The sequence below is a fragment of the Oncorhynchus masou genome, chromosome 31 (genome assembly GCF_036934945.1).
Source record: "Oncorhynchus masou masou isolate Uvic2021 chromosome 31, UVic_Omas_1.1, whole genome shotgun sequence".
NCBI classification, from domain to species: domain Eukaryota; kingdom Metazoa; phylum Chordata; class Actinopteri; order Salmoniformes; family Salmonidae; genus Oncorhynchus; species Oncorhynchus masou.
Window position 1 is genome coordinate 54,310,694 of NC_088242.1, and position 24,847 is coordinate 54,335,540.

At 44.8% G+C, this 24,847-nt stretch overlaps 1 protein-coding gene across 1 annotated transcript in view; it reads left to right on the forward strand.

The window, feature by feature from the left end:
• LOC135524125 (cystic fibrosis transmembrane conductance regulator-like) overlaps nucleotides 1–24,847 on the forward strand; it is a 44,925-nt gene that overhangs the window by 2,152 nt on the left and 17,926 nt on the right. Inside the window, exons 3-13 of the mRNA XM_064951334.1 lie at nucleotides 1,713–1,824; nucleotides 2,845–3,060; nucleotides 3,510–3,599; nucleotides 6,022–6,185; nucleotides 7,370–7,495; nucleotides 13,449–13,566; nucleotides 15,786–15,914; nucleotides 16,931–17,023; nucleotides 18,180–18,356; nucleotides 20,400–20,591; nucleotides 23,280–23,374. Of these exons, the coding sequence (XP_064807406.1) occupies nucleotides 1,713–1,824; nucleotides 2,845–3,060; nucleotides 3,510–3,599; nucleotides 6,022–6,185; nucleotides 7,370–7,495; nucleotides 13,449–13,566; nucleotides 15,786–15,914; nucleotides 16,931–17,023; nucleotides 18,180–18,356; nucleotides 20,400–20,591; nucleotides 23,280–23,374 (1,512 nt within the window). The remainder of the gene's footprint in view (nucleotides 1–1,712; nucleotides 1,825–2,844; nucleotides 3,061–3,509; nucleotides 3,600–6,021; nucleotides 6,186–7,369; nucleotides 7,496–13,448; nucleotides 13,567–15,785; nucleotides 15,915–16,930; nucleotides 17,024–18,179; nucleotides 18,357–20,399; nucleotides 20,592–23,279; nucleotides 23,375–24,847) is intronic.

Sequence of the window (24,847 nt, forward strand, 5' to 3'; positions counted from 1 at the left end):
TCCCCTTTCCCTTCACTGTATGTCCTTTCTGCTCTGTCCCCGTTCTGTGATGTGTGTAAATGTCACACCTTCTCTGTCTCTCCCCTTTCCCCTCACTGTATGTCCTTTCTGCTCTGTCTCCGTTCTGTGATGTGTGTAAATGTCACACCTTCTCTGTCTCTCCCCTTTCCCTTCCCTGTACGTCCTTTCTGCTCTGTCCCCGTTCTGTGATGTGTGTAAATGTCACACTTTCTCTGTCTCTCCCCTTTCCCCTCACTGTACGTCCTTTCTGCTCTGTCCCCGTTCTGTGATGTGTGTAAATGTCACACCTTCTCTGTCTCTCCCCTTTCCCCTCACTGTATGTCCTTTCTGCTCTGTCCCCGTTCTGTGATGTGTGTAAATGTCACACCTTCTCTGTCTCTCCCCTTTACCTTCACTGTATGTCCTTTCTGCTCTGTCCCCGTTCTGTGATGTGTGTAAATGTCACACCTTCTCTGTCTCTCCCCTTTTCCTTCACTGTATGTCCTTTCTGCTCTGTCCCCGTTCTGTGTGTAAATGTCACACCTTCTCTGTCTCTCCCCTTTCCCTTCACTGTATGTCCTTTCTGCTCTGTCCCCGTTCTGTGTGTAAATGTCACACCTTCTCTGTCTCTCCCCTTTCCCCTCACTGTATGTCCTTTCTGCTCTGTCCCCGTTCTGTGATGTGTGTAAATGTCACACCTTCTCTGTCTCTCCCCTTTACCTTCACTGTATGTCCTTTCTGCTCTGTCCCCGTTCTGTGATGTGTGTAAATGTCACACCTTCTCTGTCTCTCCCCTTTTCCTTCACTGTATGTCCTTTCTGCTCTGTCCCCGTTCTGTGTGTAAATGTCACACCTTCTCTGTCTCTCCCCTTTTCCTTCACTGTATGTACTTTCTGCTCTGTCCCCGTTCTGTGATGTGTGTAAATGTCACACCTTCTCTGTCTCTCCCCTTTCCCCTCACTGTATGTCCTTTCTGCTCTGTCCCCGTTCTGTGATGTGTGTAAATGTCACACCTTCTCTGTCTCTCCCCTTTCCCTTCACTGTACGTCCTTTCTGCTCTGTCCCCGTTCTGTGATGTGTGTAAATGTCACACCTTCTCTGTCTCTCCCCTTTCCCTTCACTGTACGTCCTTTCTGCTCTGTCCCCGTTCTGTGATGTGTGTAAATGTCACACCTTCTCTGTCTCTCCCCTTTCCCTTCACTGTATGTCCTTTCTGCTCTGTCCCCGTTCTGTGATGTGTGTAAATGTGTAAAAAAAATATCTGCAAAATTCTGCTGGTAGCTGCATGGGAATTTGAACTTTACCATGAATTAACATGTTGGTAAGGTCCCTCCATCTATCATGTGCAATCACACATTCTCTTACCCTCTCTCTGTCCCTGTCCCTGTCTCTCTCTCTCTCTCTGTCCCTCTCTCTCTCTCTCTGTCCTTGTCTCTCTCTCTCTCATCACCTTTTTTCTCCCCTCCCCTTTTTCCCTCCCTCCGCTCTCTTTTTCTCACAAATTCTCACATTTCTCTCTTACCTCTTTTTCTCCCTCGTTCGTCAAGGTCTCTGCACTCCGTTTATCAAGTCAGCCAAAGTGCCCAGGTTATACACCAGGGCCCTGAACAATGTGCCCCTACTTTACTTTTACTGTCAGCCAATGTGTGTGTGTGTGTGTGTTTAAAAATAAATATAGATTCTAACTTCTCCGCTCTGTTTTCCTGGTGTAGAGAATGGGACCGAGAAGTGGCATCGGCCAAGAAGAAGCCTCGGCTTCTGCGGGCTCTCTCCCGTTGTTTCCTCTGGCCTTTTGTGTTCTACGGAATCCTGCTGTACTTTGGGGTGAGTCTATCTCTCCACATGAAGCACAGGTGTCCAACGGTTGCTCTAGGTGTCCAAATGTGTTGCTCTAGTTTAACTAACCCACATTAGTCAAACTCTATATAAAACCGAATAACGATCTATTTGATCGGGTGTCGTAAAGCTTGGCTAGAGCGAAAGCCTGCACACATTGTGGGCTTGCCACAACCTGGAGTCGGCCACGATTGGTATAAAGGCCTGCATACTTTATTACTACGATACCAGGTGATGAACAACCTTGTATTTAAAATGTGGGTTGCCATTTGGGTCTTATTCTAGTGTTATTTTGCCCCTTTGGAGTGCATCTGTCTCTCATACAGGATCTCTCATATGAGAACAGATCATATATTGTGAAGGCAGAGGTGTTATACCATTGATAGGGTTGTGTGTGCAGTCAATTCCATTTCAATTCAGGAAGTGAATGGACATTCCAATTCTAGAATTTAAAAAAAGGATCATTTGTCAATGGGGAGTTTTAGTTTCTTATTCAACACATGAACTGAGTTCAAATTCACTTTGTGAATTGGAGGGAATTTGAACTGGAATGGAACTGACCTCAACCCAACCCAGGCTGGTTGTTAGCCTGTTCTGTCCTGTACCTATGTGGTACTTACTAGTGAATTAGCGGCATGACCATAGTATGGAGAAGAAGCATGTTTCACTGCCGTGTAAGTATCCCAGTTTCCTCCGCTCGGTGAGGAAGTTTGACGTCAGCAGCAGGTCTTGCGTAACCTGGTGGTGTGAGGTGATCCCCATGGAACCTGCTAGGAATGCCCATCAGTTCAGGGTTTATGGGAGATTAAGAGCAGATGTATCAAGGTATATTATTAAGATCATGATATCAAAGTGCCCCCAAATTCAGTTTTGTAGGGCAACCTTTTTCCCCGCACCCCTCCCCCATACTGGATACGTTTTTCATTATACAGGCTACTTCAGATTTTCAGGAACACACGGATCATTATCGCATGACAGATATATATATTTTTCTCTCTTTTCTTCCAGGAGGCGTCGAAGGCAGTGCAGCCCCAACTCCTGGGTCGTATCATTGCCTCGTTCGACCCCTTTCATGCCCCGGAGAGGGAGCAGGGCTACTACCTGGCCCTGGGTCTCAGTCTTCTCTTCATCACTCGCTTCCTGCTCCTGCAGCCAGCCATCTTCGGGCTGCACCACCTGGGCATGCAGATACGCATCGCTCTCTTCAGCCTCATCTATAAGAAGGTATGTGTGGGGAGGAAGTGATGTGTGTGGGAGGGGGAAGTCATGTGTGTGTGGGGAGTAAGTGGTGTGTGTGGGAGGGGGAAGTGGTGTGTGTGGGAGGGGAAAGTGGTGTGTGTGGGGAGGAAGTGATGTGTGTGGGAGGGGGAAGTGGTGTGTGTGTGTGTGTGTGTGGGGGGGGAGAGAGGAAGTGGTGTGTGTGGGGAGGAAGTGGTGTGTGTGGGAGGGGAGAGTGGTGTGTGTGAGGAGGAAGTGGTGTGTGTTTGTGTGCATCTGACATGCCACCACCTAGGCATGCATGCAGATCCACATCACCCTCTTCAGTGTAGCCACTCTCTGGTGTGAGGGTCAGCTATGTTGCTGCTACATCCTCTTAGTGTCACACAGCAGCCTCTCGTGTCACGTTTTTAACCCTTTGTGTCTGTCCTAACCCCTGACCTTCAACCCCCAAGACTCTGAAGCTGTCCAGCCGGGTCCTGGACAAGATCAGCACAGGTCAGCTGGTCAGCCTGATGTCAGCCCACCTCAACAAGCTGGATGAGGTAAGAACCACCCAACTCATCTGCTGTACTAACCCTAACCTCAACAATATGGATGAAAATTAAGGACCCAAATAATTTACTTACACTGAACAAAAGAATAAAAACGCAACGTGACAATTTCAAAGGCTTTACTGAGTTACAGTTCATAAAAGGAAATCAGTCCATTTAAATCAATTCATAAATTCCTAATCTATGGATTTCACATGTCTGGGAATACAGATGGTCACAGATACCTTTTAAAAATAAAGGTAGGGGTGGGGATCAGAAAACTGGTCAGTATCTGGTGTGACCAACATTTGCCTCATGCAGCACGACACATCTCCTTCTCATTCTGTAAATTTGATCAGGCTGTTAATTTTATCCTGTGGAATGTTGACCCACTCCTCTTCAATGGATGTGCGAAGTTACTGGATATTGGGTGGAACCGGAACACGCTGTCGTACACGTCGATTCAGAGCATCCCAAACATGCTCAATGAGTGACATGTCTGGTGGTAGGCCATGGTAGAACTGGGAAATGTTTACCTTCCGGGAATTGTGTACAGATCCTTGCGAAATGGGGCCGTGTGTAACGGTTCTCGTCTGTCGAAGGAGAAGCGGACCAAAATGCAGCGTGGTGGTTATTCATGTTCTTTAATAAAAATGAACTAGACATGAAATAACGAACAAAACAAAGAACGACCGTGAAAACCTATACAGCCTATCTGGTGAACACAAACACAGAGACAGGAACAATCACCCACGAAATACTCAAAGAATATGGCTGCCTCAATATGGTTCCCAATCAGAGACAACGATAAACACCTGCCTCTGATTGAGAACCACTCCAGACAGCCATAGACTATGCTAGATAACCCCCACTAAGCCACATACCCAATACCTAACAAAACCCCAAGACAAAACACACCACAATAAACCCATGTCACACCCTGGCCTGACCAAATAAATAAAGACAAACACAATAAACTTGACCAGGGCGTGACACCGTGCATTATCATTCTGAAACATGAGGTGATGGCGGCGGAAGAATGACACGACAATGGCCCTCAGGATCTTGTCAAGGTATGTCTGTGCATTCAAATTGCCATTGATAAAATGCAATTGAGTTTGTTGTCCAAAGCTTATGCCTGCCCATACCATAACCCCACTACCACCATTGGGCACTCTGTTCACAATGTTGACATCAGCAAACCGCTCACCCCTGTACATCTGTCCTGTACAGTTGAATCTGTGATTCATCTGTGAAGAGCACACTTCTCAAGTGTGCCAGTGGCCATCGAAGGTGAGCATTTGCCCACTGAAGTCGATTACAACGCTGAACTTCAGTCAGGTCAAGACCCTGGTGAATACGACGAGCACGCAGATAAGCTTCCCTGAGACGGTATCTGGCAGTTTGTGCAGAAATTCTTCGGTTGTGCAAAGCCAAGTGACATCAGCTGTCCGTGTAGCTGGTCTCAGATGATCCCACAGGTGAAGAAGCCAGATGTGGAGGTCCTGGGCTGGCGTGGTTACAAGAGGTCTGCGGTTGTGACGCTGGTTGGACATATTGCCAAATTCTCTAAAATGACGTTGGAAGTGGCTTATGGTAGAGAATTTAACATTAAATTCACTGGCAACAGCTCTGGTGGACATTCCTGCAGTCAGCATGCCAATTGAACGCTTCCTCAAAACTTGAGACATCTGTGGCAATGTGCCAAAACTGCACATTTTAGAGTGGCCATTATTGTCCCCAGCACAAGGTGCACCTGTTTAATGATCATGCTGTTTAATCAGTTTCTTGATATGCCACAACTGTCAGTTGGACGTATTATCTTGGAAAAGGAGAAATGTTCACTAACAGGGATGTAAACCTTTTGTGCGTATGGAACATTTCTGGGATCTTTTTATTTCAGCTCATGAAACATGGGACCAACACTTTGCATGTTGCGTTTATACACTGAACAAAAATATAAACATAACATGTAAAGTGTTGGTCTCAGGTTTCATGAGCTGAAATAAAAGGTCCCAGAAATGTTCTATACACACTAAAAAGCTTATTTCTCAAAAAATGTTGCTCACAAATATGTTTACATCCCTGTCAGTGAGCATCTCTCCTTTGCCAAGACAATCCATCCACCTGACAGGCATGGCAGGGTAAATACATTTGAATTCAATCCCATTTTGACAGCATTCCTTTTGATTGAAACAAAACTCTCCATACATGTTCACCCATGGAAGAAATGCTCAGAAAGGGACTCTTTGGACCTGAATGCCAAACACATTCAGGAGACTAAGGTGTTAACCAAAGTTTACCCATGGTGCATAACCCACCATACCGTGAGACATCCATGTCTTCGTCACCGTTGAGTTTGATATCACTTAAAAGCTTTTACAAACAGTATTGTGTTGCTGCATCTCTCTTCATACATTCATGTGTGTTGCAGAGCCTTGGCCTGGCCCACTTTGTGTGGATCACCCCTCTGCAGTGTATCCTGTGTGTGGGTTTGATCTGGGAACTGATTGAGGTGAATGGTTTCTGTGCCCTGGCTGCCCTCACCCTGCTGGGCATCGTACAGGCCTGCCTCTCACAGAAGATGGGGCCTCACAGGTAGGTACTGGACTAACATTCTACCACTAGTAAGCAACATTGCATCGTTAAATGTGCATCAATTGACACAAAATAGTTAAGAAACGTGTAATCAATATGGCGGGTTACTCACGTTTGATATTGGACACGCAAATAACAGAAAGAAACTGATAAATGCTGACAAGGTTTTTTCCTCACTGCCTGGAAAGTCTTCTTCTTCTGTGGAGTTTAATGGCGGTTGGCATCCAATATATTGCATTTAGCGCCACCCAACTGAACTACAATACACATCCATTCAACTTTGTGATACAAAATGGGAAAAGGGCAAACGACCTTATTCCACTACTTTAACCCGATCTGACCCTACCCCAGGCCAAGACCAGTGTGGACCGGACACTACCACTCAACACGCCCTGTAACTCTTCTCAAGTCAAATCTCGTACCCCCAAGTACTTCCCTGCAGCTGCCGCCACAACATCTATTTCCTGTGACTTGCGTTCCACCTCTGCGGTACAATTGATATCCATGGCTATTGAATGCTAAGAAGCCAACCTTACTGAAACATATATCACTCATTGGCCTGTCCCTCTGTTCTGGCACAGATCTACTACTCACAGGGATCCTCTCAGAATCCCTCACCCTTGATCCACCTTCCTCTGCTTTCTTCACTGCCTCAGCATACAATATCTTCTGCACTACTCTGACCCTGGCCACCTCAACTTGCCTCTCTCGAACCGGACACCTCTGATCCCCAGCAACATGGGCACCCCTACAGTTGACAACTGTTCCCACCAAAACTACACCTTCCTCTGTCCCATGTACTCCTGCACACTTCCCACATCTTGGAATCTCCCTCCTACACACTGCTGTGACATGCCCATAAACGTGACACCTATAATACCACAGTGTATTCGGGACAAAAACCTTTTTACCCAGGAATAAATCTGGTTAATTAACATGCAGACCCATCAAGTTTGGATGTTTATCCTCAGCCATCTCTCTGAACTTGGAAATTAATTGTATCATCTGGTGTGTGTATGTGTGTGTGTGTGTGTGTGTGTGTGTGTGTGTGTGTGTGTGTGTGTGTGTGTGTGTGTGTGTGTGTGTGTGTGTGTGTGTGTGTGTGTGTGTGTGTGTGTGTGTGTTTGTGTGTGTGTGTGTGTGTGTGTTTGTGTGTGTGTGTGGGGGGGGGGTCCTATAATCAGGCAGAAAAGAGCAGGGATGATCAGTCGTCGCCTGGCTCTGACCTCAGAGATAGTAGAGAACATCCACTCAGTGAAGGCCTACGGCTGGGAGGAGGTGATGGAGACCATCATCAAGAACATCAGACAGTAAGACACACACACAAAACCCTCCATAACCTAACTACAACCTAATACTGTACATTGGGGGTGTCATACTCCACGGCGGGCCGAGTGTCTGCAGGTTTTTGTTTTTTCCATTCAATTAAGACCTAGACATCCAGGTGAGGAGAGTTCCTTACCAGTTGGTGATGTTAATTCATCAATCGAATACAAGGGTTGATGAAAACTTGCAGACATGTGGCCCTCTGTGGAATGAGTTTGACAAGTGCTGTACATCAACAGAGCCAAGTGACCTAACGAGCAATTTTTAAGGCAATTCAGCAAACATGACTCCATTGGCCCCATGTTGGTATTCAGTGGGCAATGTGGGCTCTGGCTAGCCTACACCACCCCGACACAGGCTACCCAACAACAAGCCCAACACAGGCTAGCCCACACCAATCCCACACCAGCCCAACATGGGCCAGCCCACACCAAGCCGAGCACAGGCTAGCCCACACCAAGCCCAGCATGGGCTAGCCCACACCAAGCCGAGCACGGGCTAGCCCACACCAAGCCCAGCTAAAGGCGCAATCATTACTGAGTGTGTCATTCCAGTTTTGGTGTTCTAAATAGTAATTAAATGAATTCCTATTGCGCATCCTAGATGGGGCCACAGTATTAGCGTGCATTGGGCTCACATTTGTGTCACTTTACAATAAATGTCGAGGGTCTTATCCAGGTGACAGGATGGTCGAAGCTTGACTGCCGTTTGACAAATAAAAATAATCTAGCTCTTTTGTCCATAATAATCTCATTAAACAGGCTCTACCCGCACGGTATCTGCAAGATGTTGACTAAAGGGCATGTGCCAATACCGAAGTGGGCACACTCGCTATATAACCCGTGTTGATTTTAGAATGTAAATCTCGGGGGGCAAACGGTAAAACAAATGTGCAATACATGCCAGTAAAACCACTAAAAAACAAAACGCAACACAATATTAAACAGTACATGAATTGCACTATAACGGTGACAAAACAGTGCCCAGAAACTGTTAGGGCCTACATAAAGCTGTCCCAACAGCAGAGCTTTCTTTTCAGCAACATGGAGTGAATCCTTACCACCATTAAACCTGGCTATCAGCATAGCGAAATAATTCATCTGGCAGTTAAACAGTTCATTCAACCTCATTTACTGGCTTGTTAAAAAACATAGCTGATTTGGCTGACTTGCTTTGACAAATGTGGTTTCTACTTACTAATGAGATGTACAAACTATGGCATAAGGGAGCGATGGGCGGAATAAGAGGCGATCCGTCCTTTCGATTAAGACATTAATGAGCAAGCTAAGACAGACTTTGTCAATATTCAGTTGAAGTCGGAAGTTTACATACACCTTAGCCAAGTACATTCAAACTATTAAACTATTAAACTACCACTATAATTATTTATTTCAGCTTTTATTTCTTTCATCACATTCCCAGTGGGTCAAAAGTTTACATATAATCATGGCCAAAACCTTTGAGAATGACACAAATATTAATTTTCACAGTCTACTGCCTCAGTTTGTATGATAGCAATGTGCATATACTCTAGAATGAAGAGTGATCAGAGAAATTGCAATTAATTGCAAAGTTCCTATTTGCCATGCAAATTAACTGAATCCCAGAAAACCATTTAAACTGCATTTCAGCCCTGCCATAAAAGGACCAACTGACATCATGTCAGTGATTCTCTCGTTAACACAGGTGTGAGTGTTGACGAGGACAAGGCTGGAGATCACTCTGTCATGCTAGTTGAGTTCGAATAACAGACTGGAAGCTTCAAAAGGAGGGTGGTGCTTGGAATAATTGTTCTTCCTCTGTCAACCATGGTTACCTGCAAGGAAACACGTCATCATTGCTTTGCACAAAAAGGGCTTCGCAGGCAAGGATATTGCTGCCAGTAAGATTGCCCTAAATCAACCATTTATCGGATCATCAAGAACTTCAAGGAGAGCGGTTCAATTGTTGTGAAGAAGGCTTCAGGGTGCCCAAGAAAGTCCAGCAAGCGCCAGGACCGTCTCCTAAAGTTGATTCAGCTGCGGGATCGGGGCACCACCAGTACAGAGCTTGCTCAGGAATGGCAGCAGGCAGGTGTGAGTGCATCTGCACGCACAGTGAGGCGATGTAATAGGTCTGGGTGTAGCTGGTGCAGAGGAGTCAGGCGCAGGATAGCAGAGATGAGTAATACACGTAATTTTACTCGACTTACAAATACAAGTCGATAATACCTAGCCCACAAATACGGAAGGTAAATACAACAAACAATTACTCACAAACACACATGGGGGAACAGAGGGTCAAATAATGAACAAGTTATTGGGGAATTGAAACCAGGTGTGTAAGACACAGACAAAACAAATGGAAAATTAAAAGTGGATCGGCGATGGTTAGAAGGCCAGTGATGTCGACCACCGAACGCTTCCCGAAAAAGGAGAGGGACCGACTTCAGCGGAAGTCGTGACAGGCGAAGAATTTTGGAGGATGGCCTGGTGTCAAAAAGTGCCGCAAATAAGCCATTTCTCTCCAGGAAAAACATCAGGGACAGACTACTATTTTGCAAAAGGTACATGGATTGGATGGCTGAGGACTGGGGTAAAATCATTATCTCTGATGAATCCCCTTTCCGATTGTTTGGGGCATCCGGAAAAAAGCTTGTCCAGAGAAGACCAAGTGAGCGCTACCATCAGTCCTGTGTCATGCCAACAGTAAAGCATCCTGAGACCATTCATGTGTGGGGTTGCTTCTCAGCCAAGGGAGTGGGCCTACTCACAATTATGCCTAGAACACAGCCATGAATAAAGAATGGTACCAACACATCCTCCGAGAGCAACTTCTCCCAACCATCCAGGAACAGTTTGGTGACAAACAATGCCTTTTCCAGCATGATGGAGCACCTTGCCATAAGGCAAAGTGATAACTATGTGGCTCGGGGAACAAAACATCGATATTTTGGGTCCATGGCCAGGAAACTCCCCAAACCTTAATCCCATTCAGAATTTGTGGTCAATCCTCAAGAGGCGGGTGGACAAACAAAAACCCACAAATTCTGACAAACTCCAAGCATTGATTATGGTGGTGTAACTGAGTCAGGTTTCTAGGCCTCCTTGCTCGCACATGCTTTTTCAGTTCTGCCCACAAATTATCTATAGGATTGAGGCCAGGGCTTTGTGATTGTCACTCCAATACCTTGACTTTGTTGTCCTTAAGCCATTTTGCCACAACTTTGGAAGTATGCTTGGGGTCATTGTCCATTTGGAAGACCCATTTGCGACCAAGCTTTAACTTGCTGACTGATGTCTTGAGATGTTGCTTCAATATATCCACACATCCTCATGATGCCATCTATTTTGTGAAGTGCACCAGTCCCTCCTACAGCAAAGCACCCCACAATATGATGCTGCTACCCCTGTGCTTCATGGTTGGGATCGTGTTCTTCAGCTTGCAAGTCTCCTCCTTTCTCCTCAAAACATAACAATGGTCATTATGGCCAAACGGTTATATTTCTGTTTCATCAGACCAGAGGACATTTCTCCAAAAAGTACAATCTTTGTCCCCATGTGGAGTTGCTAACCGTAGACTGGCTTTTTTTATGGCGGTTTTTGAGCAGTGGCTTCTTCATTGCTGAGAGGCCTTTCAGGTTATGTCAATATAGGCCTCGTTTTACTGTGGATATAGATACTTTTGTACCGGTTTCCTCCAGCAGCTTCACAAGGTCCTTTGCTGTTGTTCTGGGATTGATTTGCACTTTTTGCACCAAAGTACGTTCATCTCAAGGAGACAGAATGCGTCTCCTTCCTGAGCGGTATGACGGCTGCGTGGTCCCATGGTGTTTATACTTGCGTACTATTGTTTGTACAGATGAACGTGGTACCTTAAGGTATTTGTAAATTGCTCCTAAGGATTAACCAGACTTGTGGAGGTCTACAATTCTTTTTATGAGGTCTTGGCTGATTTCTTTTGATTTTCCCATGATGTCAAGCAAAGAGGCACTGAGTTTGAAGGTAGGCCTTGAAATACATCCACAGGAACACCTCCAAATGACTCAAATGATCTCAATTAGACTATCAGAAGCTTCTAAAGCCATGACATCATTTTCTGGAATTTTCCATTAAAGGCACAGTCAACTTAGTGTATGTAAACTTCTGACCCACTGCATTGTGATACAATGAATTTTAAGTGAAATAATCTGTCTGCAAACAATTGTTGGAAAAATGACTTGTGTCATGCACAAAGTAGATGTCCTAACCGACTTGCCAAAACTATAGTTTGTTGACAAGAAATTTGTGGAGTGGTTGAAAAACAAGTTTTAATGACTCCAACCTAAGTGTATGTAAACTTCCGACTTCAACTGTAACTATTTGTTCAGCACTTTTTAAATTAACAGAATTCAGAACATGGGCCGTTCTTACAGTATTCTCCCTGTACACCAAGTCAGAACCATAGGATGAATAAAGGGTGCATATAAGCAGACAATGAAAGCTCTTACAATATTTTATGATTACATTTCACTAAAACAGTCTATAGACTTCCTGTGCACCACCAAGTCAGAACAGTAGGTGTGAGGGTGAAAGGGACCAAATGATTAGGGTGATGCAAATGGGCTACTAACAGCTTACTACACAACATATACTTAGTATTACTTTCTTAGCTACAGTATACATATCTCCCTGGCATATTTCTTAATTTATGCAACAGCATACAATACATTTTTGAACTCACCCTTTTGTGGTGCTCACTTGAACAGGAAGGTGGTGCAGCGGCCCTTCGTTGGCAAATTGTGTCATCAAACGTTGTCCTAAAAATCTGTCATTCTCTGGATTTATTGTGTTTTCAAGACAACTGGGAACTACTAAAAAACAAGGTTGAATTATGATGTCAGTGATCTTCATTTCAGAGCTCTAGAAAGAGGCTACGATTTTGAAATCCGAGTTGGATGTCCATTCAAAATGGGGTGGCAGGGTAGCCTAGTGGTTAGAGCGTTGGACTAGTAACCGGAAGGTTGTAAGTTCAAACCCCCAAGCAGACAAGGTACAAATCTGTCGTTCTGCCCTTGAACAGGCAGTTAACCCACTGTTCCTAGGCTCGGGACCCATATTTTAGCATGCATTGAGCCCACATTTTGTTTGCTGGTAACATTCCGAGAACTATGGGGAAAGTGGTCATGCTTTGACTCTAACACAGGGATGGGCAACTCCAGTCCTCGGGTGCCAGAGTGGTGTCACATCTTTTCACCATCCCTAGCAAACACAGCTGATTAAACTCATTTCATTCTAAACTGAAGATCATGTTTAATTGATTATTGGAGTCATGTGTGTTAACTGGGGCTGGGGCAAAAGTGTGACACCAGTCAGGCACCTGAGGACTGGAGTTGCCCATCCCTTCTCTAACTCTAATACTCTGAGGTGAAAGGTCATGGTAGGAACACTATCCCATCCACCAGAGATCTTCTGGGAATCAAAAACTGTTAGCTGGGATAGATGACCTGTGACTCTCATTAATAAATAAGATTCCCATCAAGATATTTTCACTTCAATTCCATTAAATATGAGCCGAAGCTCAAAGGGAGGATTAATTTCCGTCTATGATCATGACACACGACATTCACAAACAAAGCCAATCAGCCGAAACACTCCTGCATTGTGTAGTCTAGTCAATCCTTGAGTCAATTGCCAATGTTTAATCCCTGTCTGATTTGGGTGAATTGGGCCTAAATACATAATTGGATTCCCCTGTTGATGTCTGTCCACCTATTCACGCCTCTGCATCAAGACCTTTGACAAGGCGTCTTGTGGCCTTGGCTTCCTTGTCTAGTCCAAATTTGGCGTAAACTATGTTTTTTCAATGAGAAAACCGAATAATTCCAATGAATTAGTAAATGATTTAAAATACAAATGTAAGAGAGGTTACTTAATAGGAAGTATTATATAAAATAAATCCCCCACCAACCTCTTACAGGGATGAGATGTCATTGACGCGGAAGATTGGTTCTCTGCGTTACTTCTACAGCGCCTCCTACTTCTTCTCTGCCATCCTGGTCATCGTGTCAGCCATTGTGCCACACGCCCTCAGCAAGGTACTTTTTCCACTGGCCTTTGTATATTTATATCCATTTTTAATTTACTCAGGATGTTTTTTATGTGGTGAGTATTTGTATTGTTTGTTTTTTACTATGACAAAGTATGACCAATGAATTTCCACTTGGTGATTAATAAAGGAAGTGCACCATTTTCACATACACTGCATTCGGAAAGTATTCCCACATTGTGTTAGATTAAAGCCTTGTTCTAAAATTGATTAAAATGTTTTATCAACCGACACACAATAGCCTATAACGACAAAGCAAAAACTGGTTTTACATTTATTTTGCAAAAAATATATATAAATCAAAAAACCCTTTAACTCAGTACTTTGTTGAAGCGCCTTTGGCAGCGATTACAGCTGTAATCGATTACAGCCTTGAGTCTTCTTGGGTATGACTCTACAAGCTTGGCACACCTGCATTTGGGGATTTTCTCCCATTCATCTCTGCAGATCCTCTCAAGCTCAGTCAGGTTGGATGGGGAGCGTCCACTCAAGGACATTCAGAGACTTGTCCCGAAGCCACTCCTGCGTTGTCTTGGCTATGTGCTTAGGATCGTTGTCCTGTTGGAAGGTTAACCTGAGTGCTCTGGAGCAGGTATTCATCAAGGATCCCTCTGTAGGGCTTCCCAAGTGGCGCAGCGGTCTAAAGCACTGCATCACAGTGCTAGAGGCATCACGACAGATCCGGGTTCAATCCCGAGCTGTCACATAGCTGGCCGCGACCGGGAGACCCAAGAGGCGATGCACAATTGGCCCAGCGCCATCCGAGTTAGGGGAGGGTTTGGCCGGCCCGGGATGTCCTTGTCTCATCACACTCTAGCAACTCCTGTGGCGGGCTGGGTGCATGCACGCTGACACAGTCGCCAGTTGTATGGTGTTTCCTCCAACACATTGGTGCAGCTGGCTTCCGGTTAAGTGAGCAGTATGTCAAGAAACAGAGTGGCTTGGCAGGGTTGTGTTTCGCAGGACGCATGGCTCTCGCCTCTCCTGAGTCCGTACGGGAGATGCAGCGATGGGGCAAGGTTGTAACTACCAATTGGGGAGAAAAAGGGTAAAATAATAATGGGTGTAAATAATAATTTTAAAAAAGTATCTCTCTGTACTTTGCTCCGTTCCTCTTTGCCTCGATCCTGACTAGTCTCCCAGACCCTGCCGCTAACAAACATCCCCACAGCATAATGCGGCCACCACCATGCTTCACTGAAGGGATGGTGCCAGGTTTCCTCCAGACGTGACACTTGGCATTCAGGCCAAAGAGTTCAATTTTGTTTTCATCAGACCAGAGAATCTTGTTTCTCATGGTCTGAATCCTTTAGGTGCCTTTTGGCAAACTCTAAGCGGGCTGTCATGTGCCTTCTACTGTGGAGTGGCATCCATCTGACCACTCTGTCATAAAGGCCTGATTGGTGGACTGCTGCAGAGATGGTTTTCATTCTCGAAGGTTCTCTCATCTCCACAGAGGTACTCTGGAGCTCTATCAGAGTGACCATTGGGTTATTGGTCACCTCCCTGACCAAGGCCCTTCACCCCTAATTGCTCAGTTTGGCCAGACGGCCAGCTCTAGGAAGAGTCTTGGTGGTTCCAAACTTCTTCCATTGAAGAATGATGGAGGCCACTGTGTTCTTGGGGACATTCAATGCTGCAGGTATTTTTTTTGTACCCTTCCCCAGATCTGTGCCTCGACACAGTCTTGTCTCTGAGCTCTATGGACAATTCCTTCTACCTCATGGCTTGGGTTTTGCTCTGACATTCACTGTCAACTTTGGGACCTTATATAGACAGGTGTGCCTTTCCAAATCATGTCCAATCAATTGAATTTACCACAGGTGTAATGTTTGTCGTCGGAATGAGACCAAGGTGCAGCGTGGTAGTCGTACATTATTTTATTTAAATATTCCACCAAGAAAAAAAAACAATAAACAATACCACGAACGAAAAGCTTTGTCGTGCAAACTACATGCACTCAAACAAAGACAAGATCCCACACTGAAGGAGGGAAAAAGGGCTGCCTAAGTATGTTCCCCAATCAGAGACTATGAAAGACAGCTGCCTCTGATTGGGAACCACACTCGGCCAAACACATAGAAATAGAGTTTAACATTGAGGTTAATCTCTGACATTGTGGTGGACATTGAGGTTAAACTCTGACATTGTGCTGGACATTCTCCCAATGGGGATTAATAAAATCCAATCTCAATATGATCTCTACAGGGCATTATCCTGAGGCGGATCTTCACCACTGCCTCCTACTGCATGGTGCTCCGTATGACCCTCACCAGACAGCTGCCCGGCTCCATACAGATGTGGTACGACACGCTTGCGCTGGTCACAAAGATAGAGGTGAGGCGCAATTGTGTACATGGGTATGGGAGTAAATTAGGGAGTGGGAAATGGGGGATGGACAGGGGGAGGTGAGAAGGATGGATGGGATTTGAAGGTTCATCTAGATGTGGTACAGTACACTGGAACTTTGAGTCATTGTCAAATTGGGCATTTTGCTTGGGTGAAGTCTGGTCGAGGGCTGTAATGGTTGGGATTGGGGGGAAACTAAATGAAGACGTTAGATGGAGTTGGGTTGGAGGAGCACCTGTTATAGTTATTGATACTGTATATAGTGTACATTTGCCTGTGGAATGTACAGACTTGACAAGAGGAAGTGGAGGGGAGAGGAGTGCTTGTTAACATAGGTTGATGATAACTCTGGTTTTGTTAATGAGCTATTTTTATTTACATTTGGTGGTTATGTAAGTTACGTTATATTTGTAATGTTGTTGACATCATGTCTAAAGAAGACACGGGAATTGGCTTACACAAACACACCCGCATACCCACACCAGACCTGGGTTCACATACATGAGTATTTGAGTACATGATTATTTGGACTCATCTTCTCAGTCCAACATCTGGAATCCAACCCCCACCCCCCCCCCCCCCCACCCCTCGACCACTCCGACTGCACCCCAAGACACACACATGCACATCAAGAAATAGACAGAGAGACAGACACACATGTCATCCTCAGCCAAAAAGGCCATCACAGTACAGTTGTTGTATCAATCTTATCAGTAATTCCTCTCGGTCTCCTGAACATGCTGTTTATTCTGTCTTTATACTGAACAGGACAATACAGTCGGACAACACATGCTTTGCGTTCGTCTTACACTACTGTTTATATTTATACCCATAATAAGTGTGTGTGTGTGTGTGTGTGTGTGTGTGTGTGTGTGTGTGTGTGTGTGTGTGTGTGTACGTGTGTGTGTGCACGTGTGTGTGCGCATGTGTGTGAGTGTGTATTGACCTGACTTGTTGTTGCCAAGATAACATTCTTGTTTTGTTATCCATTGTCTATCCTGTAGGAGTACCTCTGCAAAGAGGAGTACAAAGTATTGGAGTACAACCTGACCACCACTGAGATAGAGTTGGTGAATGTCACTGCCTCCTGGGATGAAGTACGTGTGTGTGCGTGCGAGCGTGAGTGCGTGCAGGTGTATGTATGCATTCTATTCTTCCTGAGAATGATCCTACTACTATCTAGGAAAAAGGCAATTCATTACCACAGAGTAACATTATCAGTTTGAAATGTCACAGGCAGTGTATTTCATTTTATGGATACATTTTATGACCATCCCAAGTAGGCAGAAAATCATTTGTGTTCAGACACTGTGCACTAATTTAGATAAGCAACATCAATGCTATGCTAGACGGTGGTAAACTATTCTAAACCCAACCCATTTATATGCTGGGAAAATCACTACCCCATAAAATGTCCCCCAGGTTAATGGTTAAACAAACCAACCACTCAGCCTCACCTCCTCGCGCGGAAAGTCTATTTCTATGGGCACAAGCACCGTTCATGATACAAACTATTCACACCCCTCTTTTCGGCGGAGAGAACATTTTGCAGGTTTAAAGCTAATTGTATTGCAATTTTGCCATGTCTAAAGTGGATGCATGTGATATTTGAGTGACTGAAATCTACGCTCTAAGAAACCTAGCTAATGTTGTTAGCTGACATGGGCTAGTTGATCTGGACATTTCTGACAAGTTCTCTATGGTATGCAATGACTGACATGACAAGAGGAACACTGATGATGCACTACCCAATTTAGAAATTGCACCTTGTGCATTCTACTATTGCAACTTTCGCACTAAGGGGGGGGGGGCATGCCCCACAGTTTGCGAACCACTGTCCTACAGAAGTCTCACTCTCACCAGTGATTTGATTTCAATGGAATTGTTGATGGATTAGGGGGCAATAATGACATTTGAGTAATATACTGGCAAGAGTCTCCTATTTCTCAGTGATTCCCAGAATATTGAAAATGTTCTCGGCTGGATGGCTGACGCATTTCAGCGTAAAGCCTTCATCATAGCATTTTCTCACCAGTCTGTTTTCCATTTTATGCCCAATTAGTATTCCTATTACAGCCAGAAATGTATGCATGTGAGCTCACTTTTTCAAACAAGTTGGTCTAGTCATATTGTATGAGAGAAAATTCAATGTAATATCTCACTCACTCACTCACTGACTCACTCACTCACTAACTCACTCACTCACTCTACCCCCGTCTCTCTTTCACACCCTACTCTCTTCCCCCTCTCCAGGGTATCGGGGAACTCTTTGAGAAAATTAAGCAGGAGAACAAGGCTAATGGCCACCCTAACGGTGACGCAGGGTTGTTCTTCACAAACCTGTATGTCACACCCGTCCTCAAGAACATCAGCCTGTACCTGGAGAAGGGACAGATGCTGGCCGTGGCTGGATCCACCGGCTCTGGGAAGGTACCACTACCACTCACTGTCTGGGAACACTGGGCTGGACGGACAAGGTCTGGGCCTTTGTTTATTTGAATTGGCAGGAACAATGTACATGAATCAACATTTCTGTAAATGTGCCAACTGCAGTCCCTGTAACATCCCTGCTACGCTACAGCCATCGGGCGTCCGGCTTTGCCATCGGCCATCAGCCATTGAGGGAATGCTTACTTTTAAGTCGGCGAAAGCTACTGCTTGAGTTGGTCGCCTCCAATGGCAGCGTCCAAGCTCAAGATTCGCAGAGGTTCAATTCCTGAGTGCTGATGCACGCACGTCCATTCTATCTTGTGAATTAAAATGCTTTGGATTCCGTGTAGCAGGTGGAACATCACAACAGAGTGTGCACTTTAGATGTAATGTAGCTGAAGTGTGATTCTCATATCTCGCTATGTCATAGTGTGTTTCAATATGTTTCCCTTTACTAAGGATCCACAGGCTCAGGAAAGGTATTGGACCACTCGCTGTCTGGGAACAATGACAGGGGTGGATGGAGTGTGGGCTCCTCATTTCTCAATGGGTCATACTGTCTCTTAATAATATTATTGAGACACAGGAGGACATGGGCATAAATATAGAGTTGGTCCCCTCTTTGCTGCAATAACAGCCTCCACTCTTCTGGGAAGGCTTTCCAGCAAATCCTGGATCATTGCTGTGTAAACTTCCTTCCATTCAGCCACAAGAGCCTTAGTAAGGTCGGGCACGGATGTTGGGCGATTAGGCCTGGCTCGCAGTCGGCGTTCCAATTCATCCCAAAAGTGTTACATGGGGTTGAGGTCAGGGCTCTGTGCAGGCCAGTCAAGTTCTTCCACACCGATCTCGACAAACCATTTATGTATGGTCCTTGGTTTGTGCATGGGGGCATTGTCATACTGAAACAGGAAAGGGCCTTCCCCAAAGTCTTGTCTCAAAGTTGAAGCACACTGTAGCGTTAAGATTTCTCTTCACTGGAACTATGGGGCATAGTCCGAACCATGATAATCAGCCACAGACCATTATTCCTCCTCCACCAAGCTTACAGTTGGCGCTATGCATTCGGGCAATTAGCAGTGTGCATGGTGATCTTAGGCTTGTGTGTGGCTGCTCGACCATGGAAACCCATTTCATGAAGCTCCCAACGAACAGTTCTTGTGCTAAAGTTGCTTCCAGAGGCAGTTTTGGACTCTGTAGTGGGTGTTGTAACCAGGACAGACAATATTTACGCGCTGTGCGCTTCAGCACTCAGAGGTCCCATTCTGTGAGCTTTTGTGGCCTACCACTTCGTAGCTGAGCCGTTGTTGCTCTTAGACATTTCCACTTCACAATAACAGCACTTATAGTTGACCGGGGCAGCTCAGCCAGGGCAGAAATACGATGAACTGAGTTGTTGGAAAGGTGGCACGCTATGACGGTGCCAATGTCTGGAACCAAGCAAATAGAGAGGCATCCAACACATGGAAACCATGTGTTTGATGTATCGGATACAATTCCACCTATTCCGCTCCAGCCATTACCAGGAGCCTCTCCTCCCCGATTAAGGTGCCACCAGCCTCATGTGATTGAGATATATTACATGTTGAGACAAAGTGAAAGACTTAATATTATAAATATCTCACTTTGTGTCTATGCCTCCATTCCACCTCTACTGGTGCTCTAAAGTGCAGTCAATCCGAGGTTTGGAGATGAGTGTCTGCCCCCCTACCTACAGTTACACGCCATCCCTTCCCCCGGTGAGCTGAAGTGGATAGCATATCATAGAATACATTATTATTCCACTCTCTCCAGGGCGTAATGTTGTACATAGATTAGGGATGCACATATACAGTATCCCCCCCCCTCTCTGCATATTTATACTCCATAGTGTTCAGAGGTGTTCTGACATTTCTTCCCTTCACAACAGGATTAACACACCCCGCCAAGCTTATCTCCTTTATGGTACTGGGAATTACTTCCCCAAAAAATCAACACACAATTTTACCCCATCACATGTATTGTGCTCGACACTTCGGATATTGTTCCCCCCCCCCACCCCAGAGTTCCCTGCTGATGATGATCCTGGGGGAGCTGGTCCCGTCGGAGGGGAAGATCAGACACAGTGGGCGGATCTCCTTCTCCCCCCAGACCTCCTGGATCATGCCCGGAACCATCCGTGACAACATCCTGTTTGGCCTGACCTACGACGAGTTCCGCTACACCTCTGTCATCAAGGCCTGTCAGCTGGAGGAGGTACGGATGGAGGGAAATATGCTGTCGCTCTGTCATATTGTGGGTCGGCTGTTAGCTTGGTTAGAATTGTTTTGGTCTCAGGTATGGTCTTTGACGTTGTCGTGGTGGATGTTTCTCTACTTCTGCTTTCCTCTGTCTTTGCTTTATTTCCGTCCACGTTCATTTAAATAAATATTTTTCTCCCCTCTTTTTAACAGATATTTTTTTTTTCTTCTACTCTCTCTACCTCCCCATGTTCTCTTGCTCATCTCTCATTCCTAGCCCTGTTCTCTTTTCCTCCTCCCTTGACTCATATGTTCCACCTGGCTGTCTACCCAGGAGCCTTTGTGAGGAGTTGAGATGTCATAGTGTGTCACTGGATTACTGTCCCTGACACTCCCGCTGCCGTGGACACCCCACATTATGTCATTGGAACGGAATATCAGCATGCTCAGTCACAAGCATGGATGTAGACTAGACTAGAGCATTCATTGTCAATCTGTGTTTCTGTCTATCTCTGTGTACGTGACCTGACCAGAAAACTCTGTGCAACAGGGCTACTATGCAGCAGCATTTATTGTTTTTTACATTTAGACCACTGAGAAGGCGTGAAAATGATTAGTGGCACACTGGCACCGCTCATGCCCTGGGGGTATTGATGATTTGGCGCAGATCAATTGGATGGTGTGTTACCTGAGGCATCTTGAGGCACTGTTTGAAATCTGCGCCAGCCCGCCCCCCAATAAGTGCGAAGTAAACCGCTGCGTAGAAAAAGGCTGTTACAAAAGACGTTACGGAACAGCTCTGATGATGTGCCACGTGCTAGGCCTAAGTGTGTCGTTGCCTGTTTCGAAGCAAACACTACTGTATGCACCTATTTTTAACCCTTTGACAGCTCCCAATGAGCACCTATTGACCTGACCTTTCAACTCTTATGTAACTGTGTAATGTTCACCTGCATCCAAACTCTCAACAACTGAGTGACTTCAGAGGAGTCATGAATATTCCATTTCTCAAAAGAGAATATGACAAAAGCAATCTGGTATACGTGGTCTGAGACAGAGAGGATAAAGAGACACCTGTGAAAGACATCTGTGTTCCCAGACGTATCAGACTGTGTGATCATGCTCCAGTCTATTTTACGACCTCTCCTAGGACCAGAAAATGATCATGGGTGGGCTGTTTCTTGTAAACCCCAATCATTTTGCACGTTAACAGTTAGCTAGCTTGTAATCTCAGCACCCAGATCCAAGGTTTATGGTGAGAGAATAGTTAGCTTGTAGCGCTAGTCACGCTTTTTTTGTCAGTGTGAGACATGGTGCCTTTTCTCCACTTGCTGTGTTTTACGACCTGTTAAACAACCTCTGAACTTAATTCCCAATGCCTTCCGTTTGGATAGCAGAAGTAGCGTTTATAAAGGTAGGAGGTTTTATGTATGACTAAATTCATTCTTTCACATGTTGGTTTACATGTTTCAGACATTTGTGTTTGAAATCATCTAGCTATTAAAGGGCGACTGCACTTCCTGATTTGGCCTCGTTTTTAGATTTGGTTCATTACGAAAATTAATGCTAGCGGCCATGACTGAATTCAAACCTGAGTTGGTTTCGGGTTGTGATTTTCCCATTAGCTTCAGCTGGCGGGTGTGGCAAAGTTGGTTTGACTCGCTCCGGGGCTAGTTTGGAGCCATCAATAAATTATTACACAATATAAATGAGACAATATTTTGTTCACACCTTTGAGTTTTCTCCTTAAATGTTTTCAATATTTGTATATGAATTTATATTTTGTTTTAACAATGTCTAACATGTTTTAACAAATTATAACATATTGTCCCATGTACATTGTGTTATTAACCGACCATCCCTAACTAGTCCCTTAGTCGATCCAAATTTACCACAGGCATTATGATCGGGTTGCTTGCAGCTGCACTCCAAATTGATGATTACTTGTGCGTTGCCTGCTGTGGGCATGTGGGCAGATTTGAAACAAACCCAACCTTACGTTGCGATGCAGTCACGACCGCAAGTCTCACAAAACGATATTTTATCAAAAACTCCTATTTAACCTTTGTAGTCAAAGGTACCTGTTTCTGACTCATATCGATGTTTTCTAAATGACAAGTTGTTTTTTAGTGGGCATTTGTGAAGTTTTTCATACTCTTTCGATGTTTCAGTGTATCTTGTTTGGTATGTTTGATGTGGTGAAATTAGACTTTTGAAATTCCACCTTTCTGTCTTTCAGCTACTGTACTTAAAAGCCGTAACTGCAGCTTTAAGTACATGTGATTTGATTGCTTTGCAGCTGTATACCAATATGAAAAAGTAATTGGATTTGCAAAACTAATTTGTATAACTGTCACACGGTACTTTAGATCATCTTTTAACCAGGCCCCAGGTTATTTTATTTCACATTTAAACACTTGACTGAAAAACTAGGGGATGTTGAACTGAGTCAGTGCCCAGTTTGTTAACCACCTTTTTTAGGAGTAAATGACATAAACAAACTGTTTGTTTATATTTTTGTAGCTGACATTTCAGTCTGTTATGTCTACTAACACAGAACTTTTCTCTTTGTTTTCCCCGATACATTTACTACTGCTTTGACATTCCAATTCCCCTACCTTTCATGTTTCTGTTTTTTTGTGTGTGTGTGTGTGTGTGTCTATGTCTCAAACATTTATCTAACTCTCCCCTGCTCTCCCCTCAGGATTTGGCCCTGCTGCCGGAGAAAGACAAGACGCCCCTTATGGAGGGAGGGGTGACCCTAAGTGGAGGTCAGAGGGCGAGGATAGGCCTGGCCAGGTACGTACTGGTGCACACACACACACACACCTGTCTCTCAGCATGTACGACCTGTGGAAACACTCATTCAACACTGAAGATATATAACATACGGTACTTGGCAGACCGCTGTGGTTGATTTTATTAAAGTCATTACTCGTGTTATGGCTTTGAAATGCTATAGCACAGAAATGTCAGTGGAATGTGACATAATACTCTTGAAGGAAGAATGCATCTTGTGTTGTTTTGCCCATGAGACTGCTGCTATGTGTATACATGGATCGTGTATATTCCGATACTTACAGTACTTTCTAAAATGGAAATGTCAATAGAATGTGACATGACTACAGGAAAAGGAGAACCGAGCACAACCCAATTCTCATCGACAGGGCTGTAGTGGAGCAGGTTGAGAGCTTCTAGATCCTTGGTGTCCACATCACCAACAAACTATCATGGTCCAAACACACATAGATAGTTGTGAAGAGGGCACGACAAAGCCTATTCCCCCCCAGGAGACTGAAAAGATTCGACATGGGTCCTCAGATCCTCAAAAACTTCTACACCATCAAGAGCATGGTGTAGACACCCCTTATGGAGGGAGGGGTGACCCTAAGTGGAGGTCAGAGGGCGAGTATAGGCCTGGCCAGGTACTGGCCAGGCCTATCCTCGGTTGCATCCCTGCCTGGTATGGCAACTGCTCGGCCTCTGACCGCAAGGCACTACAGAGGGTAGTTCATAACTGGGGCCAAGCTTCCTGCCATCCAGGACCTCTATACCAGGCGGTGTCAGAGGAAGGCCCTAAAAATAGTCAAAGACTCCAGCCACCCTAGTCATAGACTGTTCTCTCTGCTACCGCATGGCAAGCGGTGTGGGAGCACCAAGTCTAGGTCCAAGAGGCTTCTAAACAGCTTCTACCCCCAAGCCATAAGACTCCTGAACAGCTAAACAAATAGCTAACAAGACTATTTGCATTGACCCCCCTACAGTACATGTACATATTACCTCAATTACCTTAACCGGTGCCCCCGCATATTGATTGACTCTGTACCGGTACCCCTGTATATAGCCTCACAACTGTTATTTTACTGCTACTCTTTAATTATTTGTTCAATATTTTTTACTTGACACTTATTTTTCTTAACTGCATTGCTGATTAAGGGCTTGTAAGTAAGCATTTCACTGTAAGGTCTACACTTGTTGTATTCGGTGCATGTGACTAAAAAAAATGGATTTGAATTTGATACTCTTGAATGCCAGAATGCATCTTGTGGTGTTTTGCCCACGAGACTGCTGTTATGGGACAATGTATGCATGGATAGTGCATCCTAATGGTCATAATGCCCTTGAAAAAGATGATTACTACCAAATCAATATTATTATTTTTTTCTTCATTTGACTGTTAGTTCAGCTCCTGTCACTGTGGTGTTCTGATGATCTAATTTGTTTTATTTCTGTTTTCTTTATTTTTGCAATTTTCTATGTTGTAGAATAATA